Source organism: Sturnus vulgaris, chromosome 26, assembly GCF_052056855.1.
Source record: "Sturnus vulgaris isolate bStuVul1 chromosome 26, bStuVul1.hap1, whole genome shotgun sequence".
NCBI classification, from domain to species: domain Eukaryota; kingdom Metazoa; phylum Chordata; class Aves; order Passeriformes; family Sturnidae; genus Sturnus; species Sturnus vulgaris.
Window position 1 is genome coordinate 99396 of NC_142268.1, and position 27455 is coordinate 126850.

Consider the following 27455-nt stretch of genomic DNA (forward strand, 5'->3'; position numbering starts at 1 on the left):
AAACCTCTCCTAAAACCTCTCCTAAACATAGACCATGGGGGAGGTGAGCCGGCTGATAACAAGACAAAACAAAGCTTCACTCTCAGAGTCAGTCCTGGAAGCACAGGACATAATACCAAACATAATCAGGACACATGATTGGAGATAGAAACACCATAACATCACCCTAGGACAGACAGTGACCGGGACACAAGGATCCCACGGGAAACAACGGCACAGGGAGCACCACAGAGGCACAGAGAAGGACGGAGAAAAGACAGAGAGTGCCAAACACACAGCAAGGACTGAGGGGTACCATGACAAAGAGGGAACCCAGGAGCCAGAGAGGAAGCGAGCACAGCCCGTGCGGGGCGGGCAAAGACGGGCAAGGAGCAGCACAGGCACGGAGACAGAGAGGCACGGCCAGCAGGACAGAGGCTCACCAGGAGAGGGGCACAGCAAGGGAGGAGCACCGGGCAGCGCTCCTTTAGGACAAGAATATTCACACACACAAGCAATTCTCTCATTTGCACCTCATTCTTATTTCACACACCGCCCCCCCCCCCCCCCCAATAAAAAATTCAGCTCATAGCACAGGCAGCTCTGGCTTTTCCCTGCACAGTATTTCTACTAAGGACCTGGGCACAGCACGCGGTCGCGAGTCACCTGAATCAATCCTGATTTACATTTCAAAGCTTCTCCTTCTGGCACTGCACCTTCTCAGACCCGGGCTGCCATGTTCCACTCCCCTCATGGCCACATTCAAGAACAACTGTTGCCATTCTGCAGAGAATTCCCAATATGACTCACATATTATCAGTGGGCAGAAAACTCTTTGGGCTTCAGTTCCACCTCTCACCTGTTCCACGTGGAGGGAGGACAGGCATTTGTCACACATCACAGCAGCAGTGATGGATCAAGGCTTTTTTTTTTTTTTTTTTTTTTTTGATTGAATAAAAGGGTAAGAAAAAACAAACCAGGTCTCATACAAATGTCTTGAAACACCATTAAAGCTTTTTAAACCCAAGGAGACCATCGTGATTCCCGACTTCAGTCTTCTATCCATACTGGTTTTGGCATCATGAAATCAATCAGAGTCTTTTAAGAAATACTAAATCATCATGACTAAACCCCGGGCGCCTGGTCATTTGCACTTACAGCCCCTTGTAGGAAGCTCTCCAGCCTTTTTTTCCCATCCTACGTTGGACAGAGGATGGCTGTGAACCGCACGCCTCCGCACAAACAGTCCTGCCGGTTCCTCAAAAAGTTTAAAATGCCTGTGATAAAAATGATAGAAAGTAATACTGCCTCTCAGACTGTGCAAGAAATGGGAAGTTGGACTTTCAATGTCCCACTGAGAGATGCCGAATAAAAGCTTCCCCATGAGCTCGCACAGAGTAGTAACTTTTCTTGGACGAAACTAAACTAAGATTTTTTTTTTGACCAAACAAGATAGGTCTGTATGAGAACAGCTCAGGAGGCTTTCAGGGCTCGCAGTGATGCTGGCAGAGCACAGAACGTTAAAGATGAAGTCTTAACTCCCTGAATTAATGCCCTGTGGTAGCCAAATCTTTTTGCAAAGACACATAAGACTTGCTTCTCCTTGTTTCCGAGTTCCCAAGCCGTCCTGTAATTCCTCACCTGCACTAGTGCAGACCAATCTGCCGTGGGCAAGGAACAGATCCGGCTCCTGAGCTCCAAGCCACGTGTCCCCGATGGAAACCCAAGTCAGGAATACAAAAACACCTGTGGAAGAAAGACGAGAGAAAAATCAGAAGACACAGATATTCTTCTATTCCCACACAGAAATACTGAGCCAAGCTGTTTACCTCTGGGACTCTGTTTTCAAACAGCTCCCCAGCTCTGTTCCTACATGGAAAACGTGGAGTGGCGTTGCCCATGCAAAGCCAATGAGCCTCCTCACAAGAAGGAACAAACCAGTTTCCTGCTAAATCAGACACCTGGAAATCTCACCTGTCACATGCTGTCATGGACCAGCAAGAGGGATCAGCATCCAGGCCCACGTGGACTTGTTCATTCCTGGCTTCTAATGCAGCAGGGACAACAGCACTGAAGGGAAATGATCACGTCTTCATTTAAAGAGAACCCAACTTCTTCATCAAAGCCATCACTGTCCTCGATCAGGACATCCACCATATCCAGGACATCTAATAAGTGAAGAAAAACATCAAAGCAAGAATCCAGACTAACAGGAAAAACAACAGACGTAGAATGCAACACTCCAGGAATACAAGGCATCTTTTTAATTCTTTTTAATTAAAAAAAAATAATAAAAAATAAAAAAAAGTATGAAAGCCACATTTGTCACACAATACAACGTTAAGTGCAACCCCTAAATTACAGCTGAACCTTCACTCTGCCTTTCAATGCTGCTGTCCAGCACGGAGCAGCTGCGGCTGCTCCTGGATCCCTGGATGTGTCCAAAGCCAGGCTGGACACTGGGGCTTGGAGCAGCCCGGGCTACTGAAAGGTGTCCCTGTTCATTGCAGGGCTGGAACTGGATGAGATTTAAGGAGCCTTGCCGGCCAAACCACTCTGGGATTCCATGACTCTGTCAACAGTCCCAGGCAGAAGGGCTAGATTTCCATTTGAGTTCAAAAACGCTGCTGCAAGAGCATGAAGAGAGATTTCAAATACCGTTCAAGTGGCACAGCCACGGCAGAAATTACTTTCAGAGGTAAAGCGGCAACTTGGCAATTCCACTTCGACTTCTGATACCAAGAACACGTGGAGAGCTGAATCCTGGAGGGCCCTTACTTAACAGGATTGCCAGAGTTATCCATCCCCAGTTTGCTGATTAGGGCTAGAAAGTGTATCCCCAAGTCATGGAGTTGGGATGTTGACAGGTTACCACATACCATCAATGTGAGAGACGGGGATGCTGATGTTATCAGAGTCCTGTTTAAACAGAGCCACCTGGAGCGTGCTGGCTGCCTGAACCAGGTCTGCTGCCTTGTCAGTGTAGGGACAGGGGTTGGTCACCAGCTTCAGCAGGATCTGTCAGCAAAGGTGGGGAGAAAGGTAAGTGCACCTGCTGGCTGGCAAGTGCAGGGGAACCACACGGTACTGAGAACGACCACGTGCTGAAAGCTGGGCAGCTTTTATGAGGACAACTTCCATAGCACTTCTGCAGGATTCTGTCTACAGTTCCTGCTCTACAGGCCACACTGATGGAAAAACAAAAACCCACCACAACTTGGCACCTAGACTGCGACCACACACCGAGTACCTGGGCAGACCACAGTGGAGGCAGAGCACTGGGCATTCAACATCCTGAAGAGTAAACAGCAAGTGTCACCTTTCCTTGTCAAGGACCACCATCTACTGAGCTCTGATAATGTTGGCACCTAAAGAGGAGATCAAAGCTACCCACACCTACACCACTCTACCCTTACACCGACAATGCTGTAATAACAGCTGATCTTTTTGGATTTCATTTTCCTACAAATCATTTGGCTGCCCTCCCACTGAACACAAGAAGGATGCCACCTCCGTATAAAGAATCCCAAACAAGGCTTTTCTCAGAATTCATTCGCTGGTCTTTGACAGGTTTCTCAACAATAGCAACAAGACCTCCAGTTTCCACTAACACTATTCTTTGCATTTTTTTATCCAGCTGATTTGAACACCGTTACCTTTTCCAAAAACTGAATCACTGCTTCCTTCTGGTCTTCTTTTGTATTATCCAAGTGCTCCAGCCAAATTGAAAGCTCCTTCCACGTGTACTCAAACGCTCCACTGTCACGTAAAACCTGTCCAGGAAACAAAGGAGGAGGTGTGTAAATAAACCTCAAAACACCTAAAATACAAAACCCCGAGGGATGCAGATCTTTTTCTATAGTTACCTTCATGCTTCCTTCTTTTAGGAACGAAAAGAAGAGCAGGTTGATGAGGAGGCGTATCTGCCGCTCTCCTCACCCTCAGTTCAAGAGGCTCACTAGGGGGACTTCAGCTGCATAGTGGACAATAAAAATCCTACTTCTGTAATTTCTGGAAAGCAGGTTATACTGCTTTCAGAGGGCCGTACAGCTTTCTATCATCACAGGCAGTTAAAAAAAAAAAAAGCACCTTCAAAATAGCCTGTAGGGGAGTTTTAGAAAACTACCGATGAAACAGAGGAAAATCATTGCTAAATTAAACCTGAATCAGGCTACTTGTACTTAAAGCAATCAGGCAGACGGATGAACAGTCACATAAATGAGCAGTGGGCTGTGACCACAGCAAGGTCCAGAGAGAAGTGCAAGTTGCTGGGGGTGGTGAGGAAGACCAACAAGTCCCACACCCTAGAGACAGGCTTTGACGTGCCTAGAAACTTCCCCCCGCTTTCCTGCTCTCCAAATTCAGGCTCTGACTGCGAGCACCCAAACTCGGTGACCCCGAGCTCCAGCTCTACAAGCAAGAAAGGAGGAGGGAGAAGAGGAAGGAATCCGAGTGACACCATGGTTCAGCTCCCTCCCCCTAAGGCCCAGCAAGAGAGGAAACCTTGCCCAGCTTCCCGACCCTGGCACCTACGTTGGACGACTGCAATTACACAGGATGAATCTGTGCCTTTGCTCCTCTCCACACATCAAATACAAGGAAGCCATCACAACTCATTTGTTCTACAGTTACTCCGTGTACAACACCAGCAGCTCTAAAAATAACTGCTGCTCACATCAGTCTGACAGGGGAATTCATTTCAAGCAAGAAAACATGAAGGAAAAAGGATTCATTATAATATAAGCGACTATTTTTGGCAGGGTCTGGAAACAGAAATGCACCTGCAGCTCTCACAAAACCGGGCAGGAACAGAATGTGAAATCCAAAAACGAGCCTTCAGTTACATGGCACTGTGCAGAAAAGTAAGTCCTTACCATCTATTCTTAGCAGCCTTTCTGCTGACGGAACTGCCCCAACTTCCCTGTTCCTGCTTTCCCTTCAGAGAAAATGCAAAGGACTGAAGTGGAAAGTGGACACAGGAACAAGTCAAGCAGTCCATGTTCCCACCTGGCAAAAGAATCCAAAACCATCAGAAAAACGGCACATTTTGAGCAGCTTTCGGTTGAGACATTCATTGCTGGGAGACCAAGTGAACCTGCCTTTAATCCCTTGCAAGGATCAAGGGCAACTAAACCCGAATTCAGTCACTGTAACTGGATTTTTTTCTTGGCAGGACAGTCTGCTTGCATTTATTCCTTATTCCTAGGGGTAAATCTCTACCCCTCCTTAGGTAACTAAAGGATGCCCTCTTTGAATAAGGTGCTAAAAACAGCAGCCTCTGGTGTCTGGTGGACTTCGAGCTGACCAGCTTTTTCTCAAAAGTCAAATAACTAATTTAAATATGCGGAGGGGGATGCTAATTTTCAAGACAAAAAGTCCTCCTTGCATCAAAGCTGGGATCAGACAATAACAGAGAGGACTACTCTGCAGGGCCAGAGGAAACCGGAGAAGACTTATGAAAGGCTAGAGTGCTGAAGTACAGATTAAAGAAACGCTGATAAAAAGTAAAAATCCAAAGTAATATCTTCTTGATCAATGTCAAGACCTTTGCAGGCACCAACTGCACTGATTTATTACAGTATCAGAATTCATTCAGCCTCGGGGGGGTGCGTAAACACGACAGACATTTTCTTTGCTCTTTCATCAACTGCTGCAGTGAAGTCCGTTCACAGCATTGATTTCTGTCAAATATTTCGTTACTAGCCGGTTATCTGACAGCAAATTTCAACAAGAGTCACAGGAAAGGAGACTGGTGACCACACAATCCTGCAGCAAAGGCAACTGCTTCAAGAAAAAATCGTACAATCCTGAAATTTCAGGCCAGTGAATATCCTGATATTTCAATTCCAAAGCTTACCTTAATGGTCTCGAGCTCCGGGGCTTGGAGGGGGGGTCGGTTCGGAAGGGCCGCCTCCGGAGGAGGGGATCCCGGGGGGAGTCAGGGGCCCGGGGAGGGGGGCGAGGCGGAGGGAGAGGAAAAAGGGGAAGATGAGGAGGAGGAAGAAGGGGGAGAGGGTTTGAGAGGAGGGGAAGCCCAAATCCGTGCTGTGTGCGGAGCTCCGACAGCACGCTGCAGCCCGCAGCTCAGTGTGAGCACGGGGCAGAGGAGGCGATTTCTGGGCATTCAATCACCCTGAGGCGGGCCCGGCACCGCCCCTGCAGCACCGTCCCCAGCACAGCTCGGTACCGCTCCGGGATCACCCGGCCCCGCCCCCGGTGCCGCCTGGGACCACTGGGGACCGCCCCTAAAGCACCGCCCCGGCCCCGCCCGGTCCCGTCCCCGGGACCTCCGTGCCCCGCCTCGCCAAGCCCCGGCTCCGCCCCGAGCCTGCCCGGGCTGCGCCGGCACCATCGCTGGCGGCCCCGCCCCTCTTCCCCGGGCCGAAGCGGGCTGAAGGAGATGTCCGCACGATTGGAAACGCCGCCGAAAATCGCACCCGTGGGATCGGTGTCGGCGTCGTGCGCAGGCATCCCACTAGAGCGAGCGGGCTCCTTGCTGTGCCACCCTCCTTTTGCAGCCAGAGTTAGAAGGTCGGGGGCGCGACACCCGAGCCGCCATCTTGGGAGAGGCAGGCGCGCAGTACCGCGCTCTGCCCACAGGGTGGCGCTTGGGAGACAGGCAAAGGATGGGATCAAGGAGTGTCCCAATCCTTGAGGAAATCCCCCGGAATGAACGCCCCAAAAAACCCCGACCAGAACTGAGAAACCTCCTGCCTCTGTATGAGTGCAAAGGGTGTGCAAGGAGTGTGCAAATAGTGTGCATTAGCAATCGATCGGCAGGCATTGGCAATCGACCGCCGATCTAATCGATCGGCAGGCATTGGCAATCGATCGCCGATCTAATCGATCGGCAGGCGCGATCAATCGATCGCCGATCTAATCGATCGGCAGGCATTAGCAATCGATCGCCGATCTAATCGATCGGCAGGCGCGATCAATCGATCTCCGATCTAATCGATCGGCAGGCATTAGCAATCGAACGCCGATCTAATCGATCGGCAGGCGCGATCAATCGATCGCCGATCTAATTGATCGGCAGGCATTAGCACTCGATCGCCGATCTAATCGATCGGCAGGCATTAGCAATCGATCGCCGATCTAATCGATCGGCAGGCACGATCAATCGATCGCCGATCTAATCGATCGGGAGGCATTAGCAATCGATCGCCGATCTAATCGATCGGCAGGCGCGATCAATCGATCGCCGATCTAATCGATCGGCAGGCATTAGCAATCGATCACCGATCTAATCGATCGGCAGGCATTGGCAATCGATCGCCGATCTAATCGATCGGCAGGCGCGATCAATCGATCGCCGATCTAATCGATCGGCAGGCATTGGCAATCGATCGCCGATCTAATCGATCGGCAGGCGCGATCAATCGATCGCCGATCTAATCGATCGGCAGGCATTAGCAATCGATCGCCGATCTAATCGATCGGCAGGCATTAGCAATCGATCGCCGATCTAATCGATCGGCAGGCGCGATCAATCGATCGCCGATATAATCGATCGGCAGGCAGTAGCAATCGATCGGCAGGCATTAGCAATCGATCACCGATCTAATCGATCGGCAGGCATTGGCAATCGATCGGCAGGCGCGATCAATCGATCGCCGATATAATCGATCGGTAGTCGCGATCAATCGATCGCCAATCTAATCCATAGGCATGCATTAGTTATCGATCGCCGATCTGATTTTTCCCACCATTTTTCATTGATTTTTTTCCCCATTTCTCACTGATATTTACGGCCCATTTTTCATGCATTTTTCCCCCATTTCTCACTGATTTTTTTTTCCCGCAATTTTCGTGGATTTTTTCCCAATTTTTCCCCATTTCTCACTAATTTTTTTTCCCCAATTTCTCAATGATTTTTTTTCCCCAATTTATCAAAGATTTTTTTCCCCATTTCTCACTGATTTTTTCCCCATTTCTGACTGATTTTTTCGACCCATTTCTGACTGATTTTTCCCCATTTCTCTCTGATTTTTTTCCCCATTTCTGACTGATTTTTCCCCATTTCTCTCTGATTTTTTTCCCCATTTCTCACTGATTTTTTCCACCCATTTCTCATGGATTTTTTCCCCATTTTTCCCCCATTACTCACTGATTTTTCCCCCCCATTTCTCACTGAATATTCCCCCATTTTTCATCGACTTTTCCCCCATTTACCACTGATTTTTCCCCCATTTCTCGCTGATTTTGTCCTCAATTTTCCCCGATTTCTCATTGATTTTTTTCCGTTTCTCACTGATTATTTCCCTCATTTTTCATGGATTTTTTCCCCATTTTTCCCCGTTTCTCACTGATGATTTCCCCCATTTTCCCCCATTTCTCACTGATTTTTTCCCCCATTTATCACTGCTTTTTCCCCATTTTTCCCCATTTCTCACTGATTTTTTCCGCCATTTTTCATGGATGTTTCCCCCAATTTTCATGGATATTTCCTGATTTTCCCCCCCATTTCTCACTGATATTTGCCCCCATTTCTCTCTGAATTTTTCCCCCCATTTTTCATGCATTTTCCCGCCCATTAATCACTGATTTTTTCCCCATTTCTCACCGACTTTTCCCCCCATTTCTCACTGATTTTTATCCCCCACTTCTGACTGATTTTTCCCAATTTTTCGTTGATTTTTTCCCCATTCCTCACCAATTTTTCCCCCATTTCTCTCTGATTTTTCCATCATTTTTCAAGGTTTTTGCCCCCCATTTCTCACTGATTTTACCCCATTTCTCACTGATTTTTTTAATGTTTGTATTTCTATTTCTATTTATGTTTATATTTATATTTATTGTTATTGTTTTGCATGTTTATGTTTATGTTTATGTTTATGTTTATGTTTATGTTTATGTTTATGTTTATGTTTATGTTTATGTTTATATCTATGCAGGTTTACGTTTGTGCATGTTTATGTCTATGTTTATATTTATGCATATTTATTTTTATGCCGGCGAACGCGGGCAGGCGTTTTATGTAAACGCCTATCCGCCGGGGTCCTAGAGAGGCCGCCATCTTGAGCGTGTCGGGACTCTCAAAATGGCGCCTCGGGCGGCACACCGCCTGACCTGCCAAAAATGGCGGCAGAAAGGGCGGGAAAAAATCAGGACCCCGGTGTGTAGGCATAAGATGCCTGATTACATCGCCGACGCCGATCCGCTCGCCGACAATTTTCCCGGACGTGTCAGAGCGTGCCGACAACGGCCGCGCGGTCCGCGGTGCCGCGGGCGTGAGGGCGCCGGCGGGCGCGGGCAGGCGTTTTATGTAAACGCCTATCCGCCGGGGTCCTAGAGAGGCCGCCATCTTGAGCGCTGCCGCAGGGCTGGGTCCCGGCCCGCGGGCCCTTCCGCCATCCTGAGAGGGGCACGGTGCAGTACCCGCCCGTGTCCACACGGCGGCAGCACTGCCGCCCAACTCAGCCCGGCACTGCCGCCCTGTCAGGGACAGACAGAGAAGGGAGAGAGTTCCAAGCACCAGAGTCCCCACCCGTCATAAAATCCTCTCAATGAACGCCCCAAAAAAACCCCGACCCAAACTAAAAATGCCCTGCCTCTGACCAAATGAAAAAAAAAAACCTTTTATATATATAAATCATCTATTTTTTAATATTTAATTTATAGTCATAATCTAGACATATTTCATATATTCAATTTAATTGCTATTCTATTTATCATATATACAATATTATTTTATTATTCATTATATACATAGATTTATATTACTAATGGTATTTCTATTTTATCTATATCCATCTATATTTGGAGGTTCATAGTTTTTAATATTATTTCTTTAAAAGCTCTGCCTCTAACCAAATAGAAACAAAAAACTCGATTATTTTAAATTCTATTTGAATATATTTTTCTATTTAGTTTTCATATTTATATCTGTAGATTTATATGTCTATATTGTGTATTCTATATTTATATACTATTTAATGTAGTTTTTACTAGTATATTAATATACTAGATGCTATTTACATTCTATTATAACATACTATTTAATATAACATATTAAAATCGATACATTATTTATATTACATACTACATACATGTATTTTATATTTATATTTATTTCTATATATTTATACTTACATATATATATGCATATATAGTTATAATAATTTTATGTCAGTATCTATTTTTGCATATTTGTATATTTTTGCCTATATTATTTATATTCTTTATTAAAAACCCTCCTCTAACCAAATAAAAAACAATAAAACATTCCTTTTAAAGTCTAAATATTTATATATTTCTATTTTCATAACAAAATATAATGTAATGTAATATATTTATATATTGGTTTCTTATATTTGCTTCTATATTTTTATTCTTTATCTTTTCTATTTACAGTATCTATAAAAAAACCCTACCTCTATCCAAACACAAACCAATAAAACATTCCTTTTAGACTATATTTAGCTGTTTTTTAAGGTTCTGTTTTTCATGCATTCTACACCCACCCCTCCCTCTCAATGTTCTGGCACCCACCATGACCCCCCGCCATGCCCGACTCACCTGCTCCTCCAGCGCAGCCCGGCTCCCTCTCCCAGGGACCTTGGGGTGCCCCAAACCACGTCGGAGCCCCCCTCAGCCTTTTTTCCTCACCCCAAAGAAGGCACAGAACGACTCCTTTAATGAAGTTGTTTTAACAATTGTAAGGCTAGAGCTTTTGGTATCCACTGCTTGCCATCCCTTGTAAAACAATTTTTTTCTTCTTTCTTCTGCAGCTTAATAAACCTCTTTTTTTCCCCATAGTTTTCCAAATGCATGTATTACCGCATATGCATATTTAGAATCAGTAAATATATTTAATGTCTTGTCCTGCTATAATTCACAGGCTCTCACAAGCGTGTGCAGCTCTGCTGTCTGAGCTGACCAGGTGGCTGGTAACCTCCCCCCTTCCTTTAATTGCTTTCCATTCACGATAGAGTATCCTGTAAATCATGAAGAATGGGGGGAAAAAATCAGTGAGAAATGGGGGAAAAAATCCATGAAAAATGGGGGAACGAATCAGTGAGCAACGGGGAAAAGTGGGGAAAAATTAATTGAGAAATGGGGAAAAAATCAGTGAGAAATGGGGAAAAAAATCCCTGAAGAATGGGGGAAAAAATCCGTGAGAAATGAGGGAAAGTGGGGAAAAAATCCGTGAGAAATGGGGGGAAAATCAGTGAGTAATGGGGAAAAAATCCCTGAAGAATGGGGGGAAAAATCAGTGAGAAATGGGGGAAAATGGGGAAAAAGTCAGTGAGAAATGGGGAAAAATCAGTGAAAAACGGGGGGAAAACTCCATGAAGAATGGGAGAAAAAATCAGTGAGAAATGGGGGAAAAAAACCCTGAAAAATGGGGGAAAATATCAGTGAGAAATGGGAAAAAATGGGGAAAAAAAATCATTGAGAAATGGGGAAAAAATCATTGAGAAATCGAGGGGAAAATCAGTGTGAAAGGGGGGGAAAAATCGGGATCGGGGACGTGGACCGGGACCGGGATAGGGGACCGGGACGGGGAAATGGGACAGGGACCGGGATCGGGGACTTGGACCGGGGAAAGGGACCGGGACCGGGGGACAGGGACCGGGACCGGGATCGCGGACGGGGACCTGGGACAGGGACCAGGACCGGGATCGGGGACGGGGACTGGAGACAGGGACCAGGACCGGGATCGGTGAACTGGGACCGGGATCGGGACCGGGATTGGGGACTGGGACCAGGGACAGGGATCGGGATCGGAGACCGGGACCTGGACTGGGGACTGGGACCAGGACCGTGATCGGGTTCCGGGACGGGGAACTGGGACTGGGACCAGGATCGGGGACCAGGACTGGGGACTGGGACTGGGGACAGTGACCGGGACTGCAATCGGCACCGCCCCCCGAACCGCTCCCGGAACCGCTCCCCGGGCTACGCCGGCACCGCGAGCGCAACGCCCCCGGCACCGCCCCCGGGGCGGGCCGCCGAACGCACGCGATGACGCGCGGGGGGCGGGACGGCGCGGGGCGGTGACGCGCTTCATGCCAGGAGCAGGGCCCGGGTGCCACGAAGACGGGAGCGGGCCGACCCGATACCGCGCGGGGCCGCGGGCCCGTGCGGAGCCCGGCCCGCTGGGTAGGGGCCGCCAATGGCACCGGGGCTTCTGCTTCGGCTTCTGTCCGTGTCGGCGGGGAGGCCCCAGCCAGCGGTGCCCCTCTCCCTCGGCGGCACGGGCGTGGAACTCGGCATCGGGCGCTGCATCGCCGCGGACAGCAGGGGGCGCACGGGTACCGATACCGCCATGGGGCCCGGCGCTGCTCTCCTGCTCCGCCGCCAGGCGGCGCTGCGCTGCCGTCCTGCCGCGCCTCCGGGCACGCTCGGTTTCCTCGGGGCCCTCGGGACCGGCCGGGACGCGGGGACTGCCCGTGCGGACCCGGGGACCCCGGGCCCCGCCTGTCCCGCCGCTGCGGAGGCGGGGGATGCTTTATGGGACTGCCCGAGCTGGCGGTGCCGGGTCTGGGGCGTTGGGGCGCGCCTTGGGGGGCTGCGGGTGCGCTCGTTTCCTCTTCTGCATGGCCTTCTGTGTGAGCATCTCTCGTTGCGACTGCTCTTGGAGAGTCAAACCCCTCCTCCTAAGTGGTCTCAGGAGCCTGGCAGGGTGAGTTTTGTTTCACAGGGGAAAGGGCCACTGGTCGTGTCCAGAGACCTGTGCACCCAGCCAGGTTTCTGCCTGATAAAATTCCAAATGGATGAGGATTTCTCCCAGCCCCAAGCTGCCCCCACCTGTAACCCTGGCTGCCTTTGGGGTGCCCAAAGCCTCCTCTGTGCAGATCTCAGGAGCCTGGGAGGGGTGAACGATGTTGCACAGGGAAAAACCCCACAGATTTTATCTCCGGGCCCGGGGCCAGGAGCAGGCATTTGCGTGCTATAATTCCAGAAGGAGCACGGTGTCTCCCAGACCCAAGCCGCATCCAGCTGTGACCCAGCTGCTCTTGGAGTGCCAAAAGCCTCCTCGTAGCTGATCTCAGGAACCCTGGAAGGGTGAGTTTGGTTTCACAGGGAAAAGGCCTCAGTTTGTGTCCAGAGATCAAATAAGGGACTCTGCTTTTCCTCTAGTTCTCCTTCCTGTTTTCACCTGGGCTAGAAGGATGGGCATGGCCTGTATTTCTCATATCAAAGTGATGTTACTAAATTTGTCCAGAAGTTCTTGTCCCCATCCCATAGAGGGGGGCCGAGATGTGGGACCTCACTCCTGGCATCGCCACTATCACCCTGTCCCCATCCCCTGGGGATGTCGCAATCCCCCAGCCCCGCAGGATGCCCGGGGGGCCCCGGGGGACTCTGGGGGGCCCGGTTTGGGCCTGGGTAGGGGGCCTGACCCCTGCCCGGTTGCTGTTTCCTGCCCTGGCTGCTCCAAGTCCCTTGGGGACCGGGAAGTGTCTGCGATGGCCCGGCCGGTGTCGCTGCCGGAGCCATTCTCAGCTACCGCCGCTTCCTTTTCCTGAGCTGCAAATAACAGTGAGTCACCCGCAGCCCCCCCGAGGGGACACTGCCACCCCTGACACCCCCTCCCCCCCCCCACCCCGAGGGGACACTGCCACTCCCCCTGAGGGGACACTCCCATCCCTGTCCCCGTGTTGCCGCCAGGATGCTCCATCCCGGATTCCATCCCTGCTCGCAGCCTCCCGGCATCCGCACAGATCCCCCCCTGTCCCATTCCTAAATTAACCCCCCAATTAACCCCCCGCCATAATTAACCCATCCCCACTCCATGGGAACACTGTTCCCAGTTCGGGAATTTTGTTCTCAGTTCGGGAATTCTGTTCCCAGTTAGGGATTTCTGTTCCCAGTTCCCAACTCAAACCTTCCCAGGGCCGCTCTGAGCTCACCCGGATTTGGGGTTTGGGGTCCCCCCCCATCCCAGGGAGTTGCGTTCCACTGGAAATGCCACCCGGGATACCGGGATGTCACCTCTGTTATAAATCCATATTACAGTATCGGCTTTTCACAAATATTACGGTGGATACTTTATGTGTGGTGTTGAATGAAATGTTTTTTTTTAAGATAAAGTTTTCTCTAGGAGTAACCATGGACTGATAGTGTTTTTGTAATAAGTAAATCGCCTGTTTAATTAGATAACACCCATTAAGAAACCTGCTACTGATACACCAGCTACCAGCACCCACGGCCTGCAGAAATTAAAGACCACAGCCCAAATTAAGACTGATTTAAAAAATAAATTAAAACAACAGCCAAGAAACACGCATGCTCTAAAAAGGCGGACTCGAGGAGTAGCCATGCAAAATGGTTATTGGAATATGGCAAACAGTTTGTAGAAAAGTTTGAAAATGTAAAATAAATCTACGAATTTGCAACGGGGATATTTTATTTAATTTAAGGGGTGTCTCCAAAACAGCAGGGGTGCTCTTGGCTGAAGGCCCCATAACCTTTTGCTTTTATTATTTGTCTCTTATTGTCTCTTATCAATTTTTTTTAATTTTACCAGGAAAATGAACCTCGTTTTTCACACCTCTGTCCCCTCCGAGCGGGGTCAGAGGGGTTTGGGACATCGGGATGTCACCTCTGTCCCCTCCTGGCGGGGTCAGGGGGGATCCCCCGAGGGGACCGGGGGGTGGCCCGGATGTGTCGCTGCCCTTTGCACAGGATGCGGCCGCAGGAAAATCCAACTTTCCTGGAAACCGCTTCAAAGTGGGCCCAGGGATGCTGGGAAGCCACGGTAGATCTGTCCCCTGTCCTTGTCCTCTCTGTCCCCATCCCTGTCCCCCATCCCTGTCCTCAATTCCCACGGTTCCACCCGAGCTGTCCCATCCCCGTGTGCCACCCCTCAGGGATTCCCGGAGGGATCGAATTCCCTGGAATTCCCTTGCCGGGGTTGAGAATTTTTGGGGTGGGGGGGCAATTCCAGAAGAGCGCTCCGGGCACCGAAATGGAATGGGGGGAATCGAATTCCACGATTTTGGGGCGGGAAGAAATTCCAGAAAATTCCAGGGATGCGCTGGGCACCAAAATGGGATGAAGGAATGGAATCCCACTTCTTTTTCCCCCTTCCCTCCTGGAACAATTCCAGCGCCAGCGCCCTGATAACCCGGGAGGATGGAATTCCCTGGAATTCCCGTGCCAGGGGTGGGAGTTTTGGGGCAGGACACAATTCCAGACAATTCCAGGGGCGCCGAAATGGGATGGAGGGATGAAATCCCAATTTTTTCATCCCTCTCCACTCCAGGAACAACAACCCTGGTGTCCTGATAACCCGGCGGGATGGAATTCCCACGCCGGGGCTGGGAATTTCGGGGCAGGACAGAATTACAGACAATTCCAGACAATCCCAGGGGCGCCGAAATGGGGTGGAAGGAATAAAATCCCCTTTTCTATTTGCTTCCCCCCCCCCCCACCTCCACTCCAGAAACAATCCCAGCGGCAGCAGAAGCTGTGCCCGGATAACCCGGCGGGTCCCCGGGAGCATCCGGCACGGCAGGAAGGAGCCCGGCAGGAGGAAATATTAAATCCTGGGATATAAACACCGCGCCGGGAGCGGCTCCACCCCACCACAACCCCCCTAAAAAACGAGGTCCCGCCGGGGTGGGGCCACCAGAAGCGGGGCGAGGATGGAGAAGAGCAGTTTCGCCATGGCGAAATTCGGTTTGGAGCACAAGGAGGCGATGCCAAAGCGCGACTGCGGTTTTTATGTTAAATATATTTTCCTTTTCACCTCGCTGATCCAATTCCTGATCATCCTGGGGCTCGTGCTGTTCATGGTGTACGGCAACGTCCAGGCGGGCACCGACACTCACCTGAGGCTGCTGGAGGAGCAGGTGCAGAGCCACTACGGCAGGATGGTGGCCTTGAGTGCCACCAATGCCAACCTGAGCCGTGCCCTCAATGCCACCCTCAAGGACAAGGACAAGCTGCAGGGGATGGCGCTGAAGGTGCAGAGGGAGCTGGAGAAGTGTAACAGCAGCCAGAATTCCAACGGCGGGCCGCAGGTGAATCCCGGGATTTGGGGAATGCCAGGGGAAGGGCTGGCACAGCCGGAGGGTGACGCGGGTGTCGCCTCCTCGTCCCCTCTGGGGGTGGTGACGAGGGAAGCGCCGCAAGGACCAGAGGGGGTTTGGTAATCTCGGGGATTTCTTCCTCATCCTCTTCCTCCTGTGCACCCAGAGCTCTCCCAAAGCTCACCAGGGGATGCCAGGGGGTCTTTTTGGGGTGCTCTGATCCCTCTTCCTCCTCGTCCTCCTTCTCTCCAACTCCCGGCGCCTCGTGCTCGAGCTGGTTTTGGGGTGTTCTGACCCCTCTCCTCCACTTCCTCCTCCTCCCGTTCCCTCAGAGCTCTCCCAGCTCCCACGAGGTGACCCCGGGGGGTCCCTTCGGGATTCTCTGACTCTTCTTTCCTTCCTCTTCCTCCTCTTCCTCTTCCTCATCCCCGGCCCTCTCCCAGAGCCCCTGAAGAGGTGCCAGGGGGAGGTTTTGGGGTGCTCTGACCCCTCTCCTCTTCTTCCTCCTCCTCCTCCTCTTCCTCATCCCCCGGGCTCTCTCTGTCGCCTGTGGGGACCGGGATGGTGCCGGGGGTGGTTTTGGGCTGTTGTTTTGTTTGTTTTCGGGGTGTTCTGACCCCTCTCCTCCTCCTCCTCTTCCTCCCGCCCAGCTGCACGAGCTCGTGTACCAGCAGGTGAAGCTGACCCAGTGCCACATGCTCACGGCCCTCATCAACAGCAGCTGCAATGGTAAGATACCCCCCCGCACCCCCAAAAAAAAATCCTGGGGAACCCCCCCCCTCCCCCCCATCCTGGGACCCCCAGAATCTCCTTCCCACCCCTCTGGGGACCCTCAACATCCCCTCCCCACCCTTCTGGGAACCCTCAGAACCCAATGAGGATCCCAGAATCCCCTTCCCATCCCCTTTGGGACCCCCAGCACACCCTGAGGATGCCCAGAACCCCCTTCCCACCATCCTGGGCGCCCCCAACACCCCCTCAAGACCCCCAGCCCCCCTTTCCCACCCTTTGGAGTCCCCAAACTCTCCCTTCCCACCCACCTGGGCACCTCCAGCACCCCTTGAGGATTCCCAAGCCCCTCTACCTACCCTCTTGGGGACCTCCTGCACCCCCTTCACATCTTCCAGGGGACCCCCAGCGCCCCCTGAAGACCCCCAGCCCCCTCTCCCCACCCTTTGGAGCCCTCCAATTCTCCCTTCCCAACTTCCTGGGGACCCCCAGCACCCCCAAGTGACCCGTACCACGCAGAGGCATCACCCCAAACCACGGTGTGACACCCGGGGATCCCAAATCCCCCCTCCCCTGACCCAAACCCTGTCCCCCAACACCTCCCAAGCCGACAAGCTGGAGCTGCAGCGACAGCTGGACCAGGCCAGGTCATCCATAAAAACCCTGGAGGAAAGGAACCAGCAGAGCAGAGCCGAGCTGATCAAAGCCACCCAGGAGAGGGACAAGTGCCAGCAGGACCTGAAGAGCGCCAGGACCGAGGCTGACCTGAGCAGGGTGGAGCTGGAGGTGCAGAAACACAAATGCAGCTCCCTGCATAGCGACATAAGTGAGAAATTCCCGAGGATTTTGGAGCTGGTGAAGCAATATCGGTGTGGAGAAACTGAGAACGAGCTGAGGCAGATCCGGGCTGGCGTGGAGGGTTTGTTCCGCCAGCAGCAGGAGCGGGATTCCCAGTTTATCCCGAGGAGGAGCTGCGAGCTGAGCGTGGAGCGTTGTCACCTGAACTGCTCTCGGGAAATGCAGGAGCTGGAGAGGAGGATCCAGGGGCTGGAGAAGAGGGAGAAGGACGGGCTGGAGGACAGGAAAAGGCTGGAGGGGGAGAGAGACAAGGCGGGGAAGGAGCTGGAGGAGAAGAGGAGAGCGGCGGTGGCGCAGGCGGAGACGCTGAGGGGGCAGCTGGTGGCATGCATGGCCAAGGTGGGGACATGGGGACATCCTTGGGGACATGGGGGCTTGCAGACATGGGGACATGGGGACAGGAGGAATTGGGGACATTGGACATTGGGGCACTGGGGACATGGGGACATTGGGGACACAGGGACATGGGAAGTTCCTTGGGGACATGGGGACATGGGAACATGGGGACAGGGGGACATGGGGACACGGGCGGTGGCACAGGCGGAGATGCTGAGGGGGCAGCTGGTGGCATGGCCAAGGTAGGGGCATGGGGACATCCTTGGGGACATGGGGACATCTTAGGGACATCTTAGGGACATGGGGACATGGAGATATTGGGGACATGGGGACACGGATAATTGGGACATGGGGACATCTTAGGGACATGGGGCATTGGGGACATGAGGACATGGAGAATTGGGGCATTGGGGACATGGGGACTTCGTTGGGAACATGGGGACATGGGCAGTGGTGGTGAAGGGAAAGTCACTGAGGGGGCAGCTCGTGGTGTGCATGGCCAAGGTGGGGACATGGGGGGACATGGGACACTGGGGACATGAACACGGGCACCTCTGCACTGAGATTTTCCTTCCTGACTCCTGGATTTGGTTTGTGAGGAGAATTTCCCACTGACCAGTGCCCCCCCCTGTCCCCCAGATGCCGCACCTGGAGCTGCCGGGCTCGCGGGTCCCACTCAGCCCCGGCCGCTCTGGCTCCTTCCCCGGCTCGGGCCCCTACATGGAATTCCTGGGGAACCCGGCCACGCTGGGCACCATGGGTGAGTCCTGCAGAGACTGGGGACACCCGGGGGACACTGTGTCATCCCATAAATCCCATAAATCCCATCCCATGGATCCCATCCTATGGATCCCATAGATCCTATGGATCCCATAGATCCCATGGATCCCATGGATCCCATCCCATCCCATCCATCCCGTCTAATAAAGCCCATAAATCCCATCCCAATCCCATTGATCCCAATCCCATGGATCCCAATCCCAACCCCACCAGGAAGGAAGAACCTGGAAGATGTCCAGCGGATGCTGCAGGTGATGGAGCAGTACCTGAAGAGCCCCAGGTGAGTGACACAGGTGACACAGGTGACACAGAGGTGACACACAGGTGACAGGGGTGACACGAGGGTGACACACAGGTGACACAGGTGACACAGGGGACACGGGTGACACCGGTGACACTGGTGACACACAGGTGACATTGGTGACATGAGTGACACAGGTGACACCGGTGCCACCACGCCGGTCCCCTGCTCCCGGACCTGCCAGTGACCCCAATCCCATTTTCCCACAGGGGATAACGCCGTAAAAATATCCCTGGAATAGCAGGAGCCGCCCAGGAGGTGCTGCCCGCAGCACGGATGGCACATTGTCCCCTTGTCCCCATGTCCCCAACCCCACCCCGCGTGTCCCCAAAGGATGTAACCCCCCCTGGCTGGAGCGGGACAACAGCCAGCCCCGAATTTGGGGACAACTCGCTGGTGGTGTGCGTGGAAATCCATGGAAAAATGGGACTGGGGAGAGGGAATTCCGTCCTGGATCGGCACAGAGGTGTGGGAAATGTCTGAGGGATGTCCTTGTCCCCAAGGGACAGGGATGTCCCTGTCCCAAAGTCCCGAATTTGGGGACAATTCGCTGCTGGTGTGTGTGGAAATCCATGGAAAAATGGGATTGGGGAGTAGAAATTCCATCCTGGATTGGTACAGAGGGGTGGGAAATGTCTGAGGGATGTCCTTGTCCCCAGAGGACGAGGGACCGCGCTGTCCAGAGCAGGGCAGGGATTTTTTCCCAGGATTTAGTACCAGGATTTTTTCCAAGGATTTATTCCCAGGATTCATTCCCAGGATTTATCCCCAGGATTCATTCGCAGAATTTATTCCCGGGATTTATAGCCGCCTTTCCTGTGGAAAATCCTTTTCCTGCCTCGCCGCCCCTGTCCGCACGCCAGGCTCTGCTCGGCGCCACCGAGTGTCCCAAAGTGTCCCGAAGTGTCCCAAAGTGTCCCTTGTCCCCTCCCCTGTCCCCTGCACCACCTCAAGTGTCCCCAAACCGGGATAGTGGCACCGCCACCTCCTGCCACCCCTCCGAGCATGGCGATACCACCGTGTCCCCTCCCCCTCCACCCCTTCCTGCCCAGCGCCAGGATGGGATCGCGGTGACAAAAGTGACGAAGTGACAAAGTGACAAATTCTCACCGTCCCTGAAGGTCTCCGGCACTGCCAGAGGATTTCCTGGAATTCCTCCATGGATAATCTCGGAGCTCCAGGCGCTTCCCGAGCCCTGCAGGGCCGGGGGAGGTGGCACAGGGTGAGGGGGGAGGTGGCACGGGGATGTCCCCAAGAGATGTCACCACCCTGAGGGTGGCAAAGCCACCAACAGGACCCCACATCTGCCATGGCTTGGGGGAATTCCATGGATTGGGATGGATCCCAGGATCCCAAATCCCTCCTGCTGAATCCTTGGGGACACAGGGATGTGTCCCATGTCACACTGGGGATGGGGACACCCCAAGGTGAGGAACACAAGGGGTGGCTTTTCCCTTCCAGCTCCTTGTTTGTCCCCTTGGCCAGGAAATGGGGAATTTTGGGGGATTTTTTCCAGGCCTTTTTTGGGTTTCTTTTCCGGACCTTTTCTGGGTTTTTTTCCCCACATTTAGGGTTTGGTGACACAATCTCAAACACAGCCACCAACGAGGGGACACCAAAGCCACCAAAGCCACCAAAGCTACCGTAGTTTAATCCCGGTGACACCACAGCAATGGGGACGACCCCACAAAAATCCCTAAAAATGACATCCAGGCATTTGGGGTGGGGACATGGCGGGAGTGCGACATGAGATGGCAGCACAGAGGGGTTGGGGAGTGGTGGAGTCGGGATCGGGATCGGGACCGGAACACACACAGTGGGATCGGGATCAGGTCTGGGACACACAAGGGGATCGGCATCGGGACACGGCGGGATCGGGACATAAAATGGGATCGGGACAAGGAGGGATCGGGACACGCGGTGGGGTCGGGATAGGGACTGGAACACACAGTGGAATCGGGACACGCAGTGGGATCAGGATCGGGACACACAGTGGGATCGGGACACACCGTGGGATCAGGAGGTGCAGTGGGATCGGACCCTGTGGGATCAGTGCACATGGTAGGACGGGACATGATGGGACCGGAACAAGGGATGGGATCAGGACCCAATGGGATCAGGATCCAATGGGATCAGGACTAACGGGAACAGGGATCAATGGAATCAGGAATAAATGGGATCAGGAATCAATAGGATCAGGGATCAATAGGATCAGGAATAAATGGGATCAGGACCCAATGGGATCAGGGATCAATGGGATCAGGATCACGTCTCCCACCCCCAGCGCTCCCCGGGCTGTGCTGGCAGCTCCGGGGCCGGGACTGGGCCCCGCTGTTCCTGCGCTGGGGACACGGCGGGACCGGGAATGTCGCGATCGAGAACGGGAATGTCGCAATCGGCACCGGGAATGTCGCGATCGGTGGGGCGGGGTCGGGGGAGCTGCGGGGCCTCAGCTCTTCCTGCAAGGCGGGGGGACAGGGGTGAGTCCTGCTGCCCTGGAGACACGGGTGACAATGGCAGCGAAGCCACCATTCCTTGCTGTGCCCCCTCCTAGGCTGTCCCCCCTTCCCGGGATGTCCCCACTTCCCGGGATGTCCCCACTTCCCAGGGTGTCCCCTCTTCCCGGGATGTCCTCTCTTCCCAGATTGTCCCCCTCTCTCAGATGTCCCCCTCGGGCTGTCCCCCCTTCCCTGAGCTGTCCCACTCAAGCTGTCTCCCTTCCTTGAGCTATCCCCACTTTCCCGGGGCTGTGTCCCCTCCTCGGAATGTCCTCCCCGGGCTGTGTCCCCTCCCCGAAATGTCCCCAAAGAGGTACCGGGCCGGGGGACACCTGCGGGCTGTGCCTCTGTCCCGGCCCCGCCTCCGCAGCGCCTCCAGCTCTGCCGCGTAGCCCCGGCTGTGGGGACAGGAACCACATGAGGGGGTGGCCCTGTCCCGAGGAGGGGACACGGGGGGTCCCCAAAGGGAGGAGGGACAGGGAAGGAGTGGGGGCCAGGGGCAAGGACAGGGAAAGGGAAAGGGAAAGGGAAAGGGAAAGGGAAAGGGAAAGGGAAAGGGAAAGGGCAGGAATGGGGAAACAGTGACAGGGACAGTGGGACAGGGACAGGGACAGGGACAGGGACAGGGACAGGGACAGGGACAGGGACAGGGACAGGGGAGGAGGGGACTGGGGGGACACACGAGGGGTTCCCATGGGGAGGCGGGGACAGGGCAGGATGTCACAAGGGTGGCATGGTGGCTTCTTTTAGGGGGTGGCTGCTCTGGAGATGGCCCACCCTGCAGAGAGCGACAGGGACCTTACTGGGACGGGTGTCCTCTGGGGACAGGGACCTTACAGGGGGATGTCCCCGAAGGACCGGAAGGTGTCCCCGAGGGACAGATGGATGTCTCCGGAGGACAAGGACCTTACAGGGGATGTCCTCTGGGGACAACGGCCTTACACTGGGTGTCCCCAAGGGACAGGGGGATGTCTCCGGGGTAAAGGACCTTACAGAGGGATGTCCCCGAGGGATAGGGGGATGTACCCAGGGGACAGGGACCTTACAGGGTGTCCTGGAGCTGGCTCTGTCGCGCCTCGCAGCGCTCCCGGCGCTCCCGCAGCTCCCGCTGCCGCTCCAGTTCCTCCCGCAGCCGCCACCGCAGCTCCCGTGCCTGCTCCGAGCCCCGCGCCACCTCCTCTGGGGACAGCGGCGACACCGGCATTACCCCGGCACCGAGCACACCCCGCCACCCCCCTGCCGGCATCACGGCTCACCTTGCAGTGTCGCTTTGTGACGGGCCAGCTCAGCCCTCTCGCGCCGCAGCGCCACCAGCTCGTCCCCCAGCGCTGTGACATTGGTTTCCAGCCTGGCCTGGGGACAGGGGACACGTGGGGACAGCGGTGGCAGTGTCCCCCCCAGCCCCCTACCCCCGGCTCTTCATCCTGCTCCTCTGCCTCACTGTCACCCCGTGTCCCCAAGCTGTCCCGACGCTCCTGGTGGCTTTGAGTGCCCCTCTCATCTTCCTCAAAAGGTTGGGGACAGGGATTTGGGGACAGGAATTAGGGGACGTGGATTTGGGGACACAGATTTGGGCACACGGATTTGGGGACAATCCCTCTTCCCTGAAGGGGTGGCTCTGCCTGAGCATGGGAATCACAGGACAGCGCCAGGTCACCCATGTCCTCAAACTCCTGGTGGCCTTGGTTTTCTGTCACACTCCCATCGTGTCCCTCAAAGAGTTGGAGGCACGGATTTGGGGACACAGATTTGGGGACAATCCCTGAAGTGACGCTGATCCTGGGGGAGATGTGACCTTTCCCGGCAGTCCGAGGTCACCCCGCGGGTGGCACCGCCGGTGTCAGGGAGGGGACAGCAGCTCTCCAAGAGCCAGCCCAGCCCAGCCTGGGCCACTTTCCGGCCACTCCAGGCTATTGTTCAGCGGGATGAGCCCAAGAGGGGCGGCGGGACCCGGCTCTTCCTCCGGGCCCTTTTCCCGCCTGGAACCGCAGCTAAAAATACTCGGGAAGGACAAACCGGGGAGCTGCAGCCCCCGCTGCGGCCTCGGCACCTGGTAATTACCGGGATGGAGGCACCGGGCACGGCCGGGAATAGCTGCACCCGCCGGGAGGGGGATGAGAGGGGTGGAGCCGGGAACGCATTTTTGGGGTGTCCCCTGCAGGGATGTGACCGCTCTGTCCCCCTGGGATCATCCCAGGCTCTTTTCTGGGGTGTCGCCTGCAGGAATGTAGTGGCTGTGCCCCCCTGGGAGCACCCCTGGCTCGTTTTTGGGGCGTCCCCTGCAGAGATGTGACAGCTGTGCCTCCATAGGATGATACCGGGAGCATCCAGGGCTCTGATTTTGGGGTGTCCCCTGTTGGGATGTGACGGCTCTGCCTGCTTCAGGATCACCCAGAGCGCTCATTTTGGGGTTTCCCCTACAGGGATGTAGTGGCTGTGCCCCCCGGCAGCATCCCGGGCTCGTTTCTGGGGTTCCCCTATAGGGATGTGAGAGCTGTACCCCCCTGAGAGCATCCAGGGCTCCATTTTTGGGATGTCCCCTGCAGGGTTATGACAGCTGTACCCCCCCCAGAATGCAGCCCAGAGCATCCAGGGCTCTGTTTTTGGGGTGTTCCCTCCAGGGATGTAGTGACTGTGCCCCCCCGGCAGCATCCAGGGCTCGTTTTTGAGGTCTCCCCTGCAGGGATGCTCCCCCTCTGGTGGCCGTGCCCGTTTCCCAACTCCTCATCCCGGCTGGAATTTCCTGGGGCTTTCCTGGTGGGAATTCCCACAGGGATGGAGCAGCCCCTAATCCTGGCTGGGACAGGGACGGAGGGACAGGGGACAATGCTGAGGGGACAGGGGGTGTCCCATTCCCCTCCCAGTTCCTATTTTCCATTCCCAATTCCCCATCCCATTCTCCACCCCAAAGTGACCAGGGACCGCCTTGTCCCCACCCCTCCGGCCACCCACGGGGACAGGGGACAGTGGTGAGGGGACAATGAGCATTGTCCCCATCCCATTTCCCACCCCAAACTGACCACCTCCACCTACCGCCCGCTCCCTGCAGGACACCAGGCTGGCATTGTCCCTGCTGCTGTCACCTCGTGCCCGTGCCAGCTCCCTGCGCAGCTCGTCCCCGTCGCGCTCCAGGCTCTCCCGCAGCAGCTCCAGGCGCTCCAGGCGATTCCCGAGCTCCCGGCTCTCGTTGGCCGCTCGCTCCCGACACCCGCGGAGCTTCCCCAGAGCCTCGGAGCGCCACACCATCACTGCCACCGCCACTGTCACGGCGGCCACCAGCACCAGCAGCACCGCGCACAGCCCCAGCACCTTCAGGGTGGCTCTGGGCACCGCGGGGTCCATGCTGGAGGGGACAGGAGGGGACCCGCTCCGGTGGTGGCAGTGCCGGGTTGTGCCGGTGGCGCTTTGCTGGCGGTTCCTTAATTGTCGCGTGTGGGCTGAGGTTTGTCGCAGGTCACAGCCCAGAATAAATTTTTGCCTGTGCTGGAGAGGGGACAGGGCTCTGTCGCAGCCGTGGTGGCCTTGGTGACCGCTGGGGTGCTGAGGTTTCTGTCTGTCCCCTCTGTGTCACCCGCAGCAAAGAAAAGCTGAGTTTTGGCAGATTTTATTGGGAATTGGTTCAAAAAGGAGGAATTGGAGAATATCTGTAGCTCAGGGCAGTGTTGTCACATCCCCGTGTAACTGTGTCCCTGTCCCCTCCCTCCCAGTGGTGGTTGGAGGGGAATGGTCACTCTGGGATGTCCCCACGGAGCTGGGGACCCTGGGACAAGGCTGAGCACCCTGAGGCCACTGCCACGCCCAGGTTCGGTGGGGACAGTCCCTGATCACCTCACAGTGGGGACAGGGGGACCCCGGGGTGCTCGGGGTCACAGGAGGAGTATCCCGAGGAGGAGGAGGAGCGTGGGGACACCGGGCCTGTTCCCTGTAGAGCGCTGGCTCCTCACGTCCTGCAGCTGCTCCCGCAGGAGCCGGATCTGCATCTGGAGCTGCGCCCTGGGGGGACAGGGACAGTGGGGACAGGGATGGGGACAGGAATAAGGGACAGGGACAGAGATAGTGGGGACAGGGACAGAGATAAGGAACGGGGACAGGGACAGTGGGAATAGCGGGGACAGGGCAGGGACAGAGAGAGGGATAAGAGACAGGGAGAGTGGAGACAGCACAGGAGGTGACAGGGACAGGGGTTACAGGGACAGTGGGGACAGTGGTGACAAGGACAGAGGGTGGCAGTTGGGGTGGGGATGGCTGCGGGGCTCACCTGAGGCTCTGCTCCTCCTCCAGCTGCTCCCGCTGCCGTGTCACCTCTGTCCCCAACGCCCGGTTCTGCTCTGCCGAGGGGACAGGGGACAGGGTGGCCCAGGGAACAGGACAGCCCAGGGGACAGTGCCAGGGTGGCCCAGGGGACAGTGACACTCACCCTCCAGCCGGGTGACATCGGCCAGCGCCCGCTCCAGCTCCAAGCCTTGTCCCCGCAGCTCTTCCTGAGCGGTGACACGGTGACAACCCGGCCACTCCACCTTGGGCTGTCCCCTCGACTAATGTCCCCAACCCCTCCCAGAGCTGATGTCCCTATGTCCCCAAACCCCCCGAGATTATGTCCCCATGTCCCCAACACCCACCAGCTCCTCCATGCAGCGCTGCCATCTCCCACGCGACACAGCCAGGGACCTGTTGGTGACATCCAGAGCTTTTTGCAGCTCCGCCGTGGAATTCCTGTCCTGTTCCTGGCAGGAGTGGCACAGCAGCGTGGGGACAGTCACTGCCACCACCACCACGGCCACCAGGGTCACAGCTGCCACCACCTTCCAGAGCCCCATCGTGGCTTTTGAAGGGACACACCTCGAGAACCGATCCCCAAACTCAGCAGTTTCGATTCTCAAAAGTCACAAAACTAAAAAAAAAAAAAAAAAAAAAAAAAAGGCGGGGGGGGTTTCCAGGAAATCACGTGCTTCCCAAAATCCCCTGCACGGGGACAATCGATGACCCCTGAGGACAGTCTTGGGCTGGGTTTGGGGACATTACCGGGCTGGATTGGGGACATTCCCAGGATGGATCTGGGGACACTCTAGGGCTGGATTTGGAGACATTCTCGGGTCGGATTTGGGGACATTCCCGGGACAGATCTGGGGACACTCCCGCACTCCCGGGCTGGACTGGGGACACTCCTGGGCTGGATTTGGGGACACTCCTGGGCTGGATTTGGGGACATTCCCGGGCTGGATCTGGGGACATTCCTGCATTGGGGTGGATCCAGGGAAAGCGGGGATGAAATAATCCCAAAATTAAGGAGAGGACCCCAATGCCATGGAGTTGCCAGGGGAGGGAAAGGGCGGGGGATGAATGGGTGTGGGGGGGTTGGGAGTTGGGGGATTTGGGGATTGGGGGGTTGGGGGTATGGAGGGTAAACGGGTTTAGGAGGAGTTGGGGAATTTGGGATTTGGGGTTTAGGAGGTCCTGGAGTTTGGGGTATGGGGGATTAGATGTGTGGGGTGCCTGGATTTTGGGGGGTGTGTGGTTTGGGCCATTAGGGATATTTGGGATATGGGGTGAGTGGGGTTTGGGACATTCAGAGTATGGGGGGTCTGGGGTACCCAGAGAATGGGGGATCTGGAGTTTGGGGAATCTGGGGCACAGGGGATCTGGGATAAGGGGGATCAGGAAATGGAGGATCAGGAGTCTGGGATATTTGGGATCAGGGATACTCAGGGAATGGGGGATCAGATTTATGGGATATTTAGGATCTGGCTACCTGAAATAAATGAAATTCGAAATATTCACCCTATGGGGTTCCTGGGCTATAAAATAACCGGGATTTGGGGTTTCCCCCTGAGGTGTGACTCCCCCAAACTCACGGGGGGACCCTCGGGCATCCCAAAATTTCGGGGGCACCCCAAACCGGGCAAGGAGCCCAGGCACCTCAGGGATCCACCTCTCATCCCAAAAATAGCTGCTCCACTTTTAGGACTTTTTCTGCTTCATGTGACAGAT

The 27455-nt window shown here is 54.7% G+C and overlaps 3 protein-coding genes across 8 annotated transcripts; 1 reads left to right on the forward strand and 2 right to left on the reverse strand.

Moving 5' to 3' along the window:
- Positions 1–627: 627 nt before the first annotated feature.
- Positions 628–6167, reverse strand: LOC148221171 (nucleolar pre-ribosomal-associated protein 1-like). Of its 5 annotated transcripts, XM_088179382.1 has the most exons (7): positions 5837–6167; positions 3846–3952; positions 3636–3752; positions 2859–2997; positions 1954–2147; positions 1621–1725; positions 895–1256 (listed from the first exon to the last, which is right to left on the reverse strand). In XM_088179382.1, exons 2-5 carry the CDS (start codon positions 3849–3851, stop codon positions 2014–2016), a joined length of 396 nt encoding a protein of 131 aa, XP_088035508.1. In that variant the 5' UTR covers positions 3852–3952; positions 5837–6167; the 3' UTR covers positions 895–1256; positions 1621–1725; positions 1954–2013. The 5 variants fall into 5 exon arrangements, with proteins under 5 accessions (XP_088035506.1, XP_088035508.1, XP_088035507.1 ...); XM_088179380.1 differs by lacking the exon at positions 5837–6167 and adding an exon at positions 628–762 and having other exon boundaries at positions 1138–1256; positions 3636–3941; XM_088179381.1 differs by having other exon boundaries at positions 895–1725; positions 5837–5977.
- Positions 6168–11981: 5814 nt separating this feature from the next.
- Positions 11982–19361, forward strand: PLVAP (plasmalemma vesicle associated protein). Its single transcript, XM_088179033.1, has 7 exons — positions 11982–14689; positions 15377–15956; positions 16616–16694; positions 17302–17891; positions 18528–18648; positions 18882–18948; positions 19179–19361. Exons 2-7 carry the CDS (start codon positions 15579–15581, stop codon positions 19183–19185), a joined length of 1242 nt encoding a protein of 413 aa, XP_088035159.1. The 5' UTR covers positions 11982–14689; positions 15377–15578; the 3' UTR covers positions 19186–19361.
- A 1237-nt stretch (positions 19362–20598) lies between these two features.
- On the reverse strand, positions 20599–26360 carry CCDC194 (coiled-coil domain containing 194). Of its 2 annotated transcripts, XM_088179034.1 has the most exons (9): positions 26307–26360; positions 26087–26135; positions 25885–25948; positions 25726–25795; positions 24501–24950; positions 22724–22820; positions 22514–22646; positions 21785–21865; positions 20599–21428 (listed from the first exon to the last, which is right to left on the reverse strand). In XM_088179034.1, the coding sequence occupies exons 2-9, from the start codon at positions 26109–26111 to the stop codon at positions 21419–21421; spliced, it is 930 nt and encodes a 309-aa protein (XP_088035160.1). In that variant the 5' UTR covers positions 26112–26135; positions 26307–26360; the 3' UTR covers positions 20599–21418. The 2 variants fall into 2 exon arrangements, with proteins under 2 accessions (XP_088035160.1, XP_088035161.1); XM_088179035.1 differs by lacking the exon at positions 21785–21865.
- Between the last annotated feature and the right edge of the window lie 1095 nt (positions 26361–27455).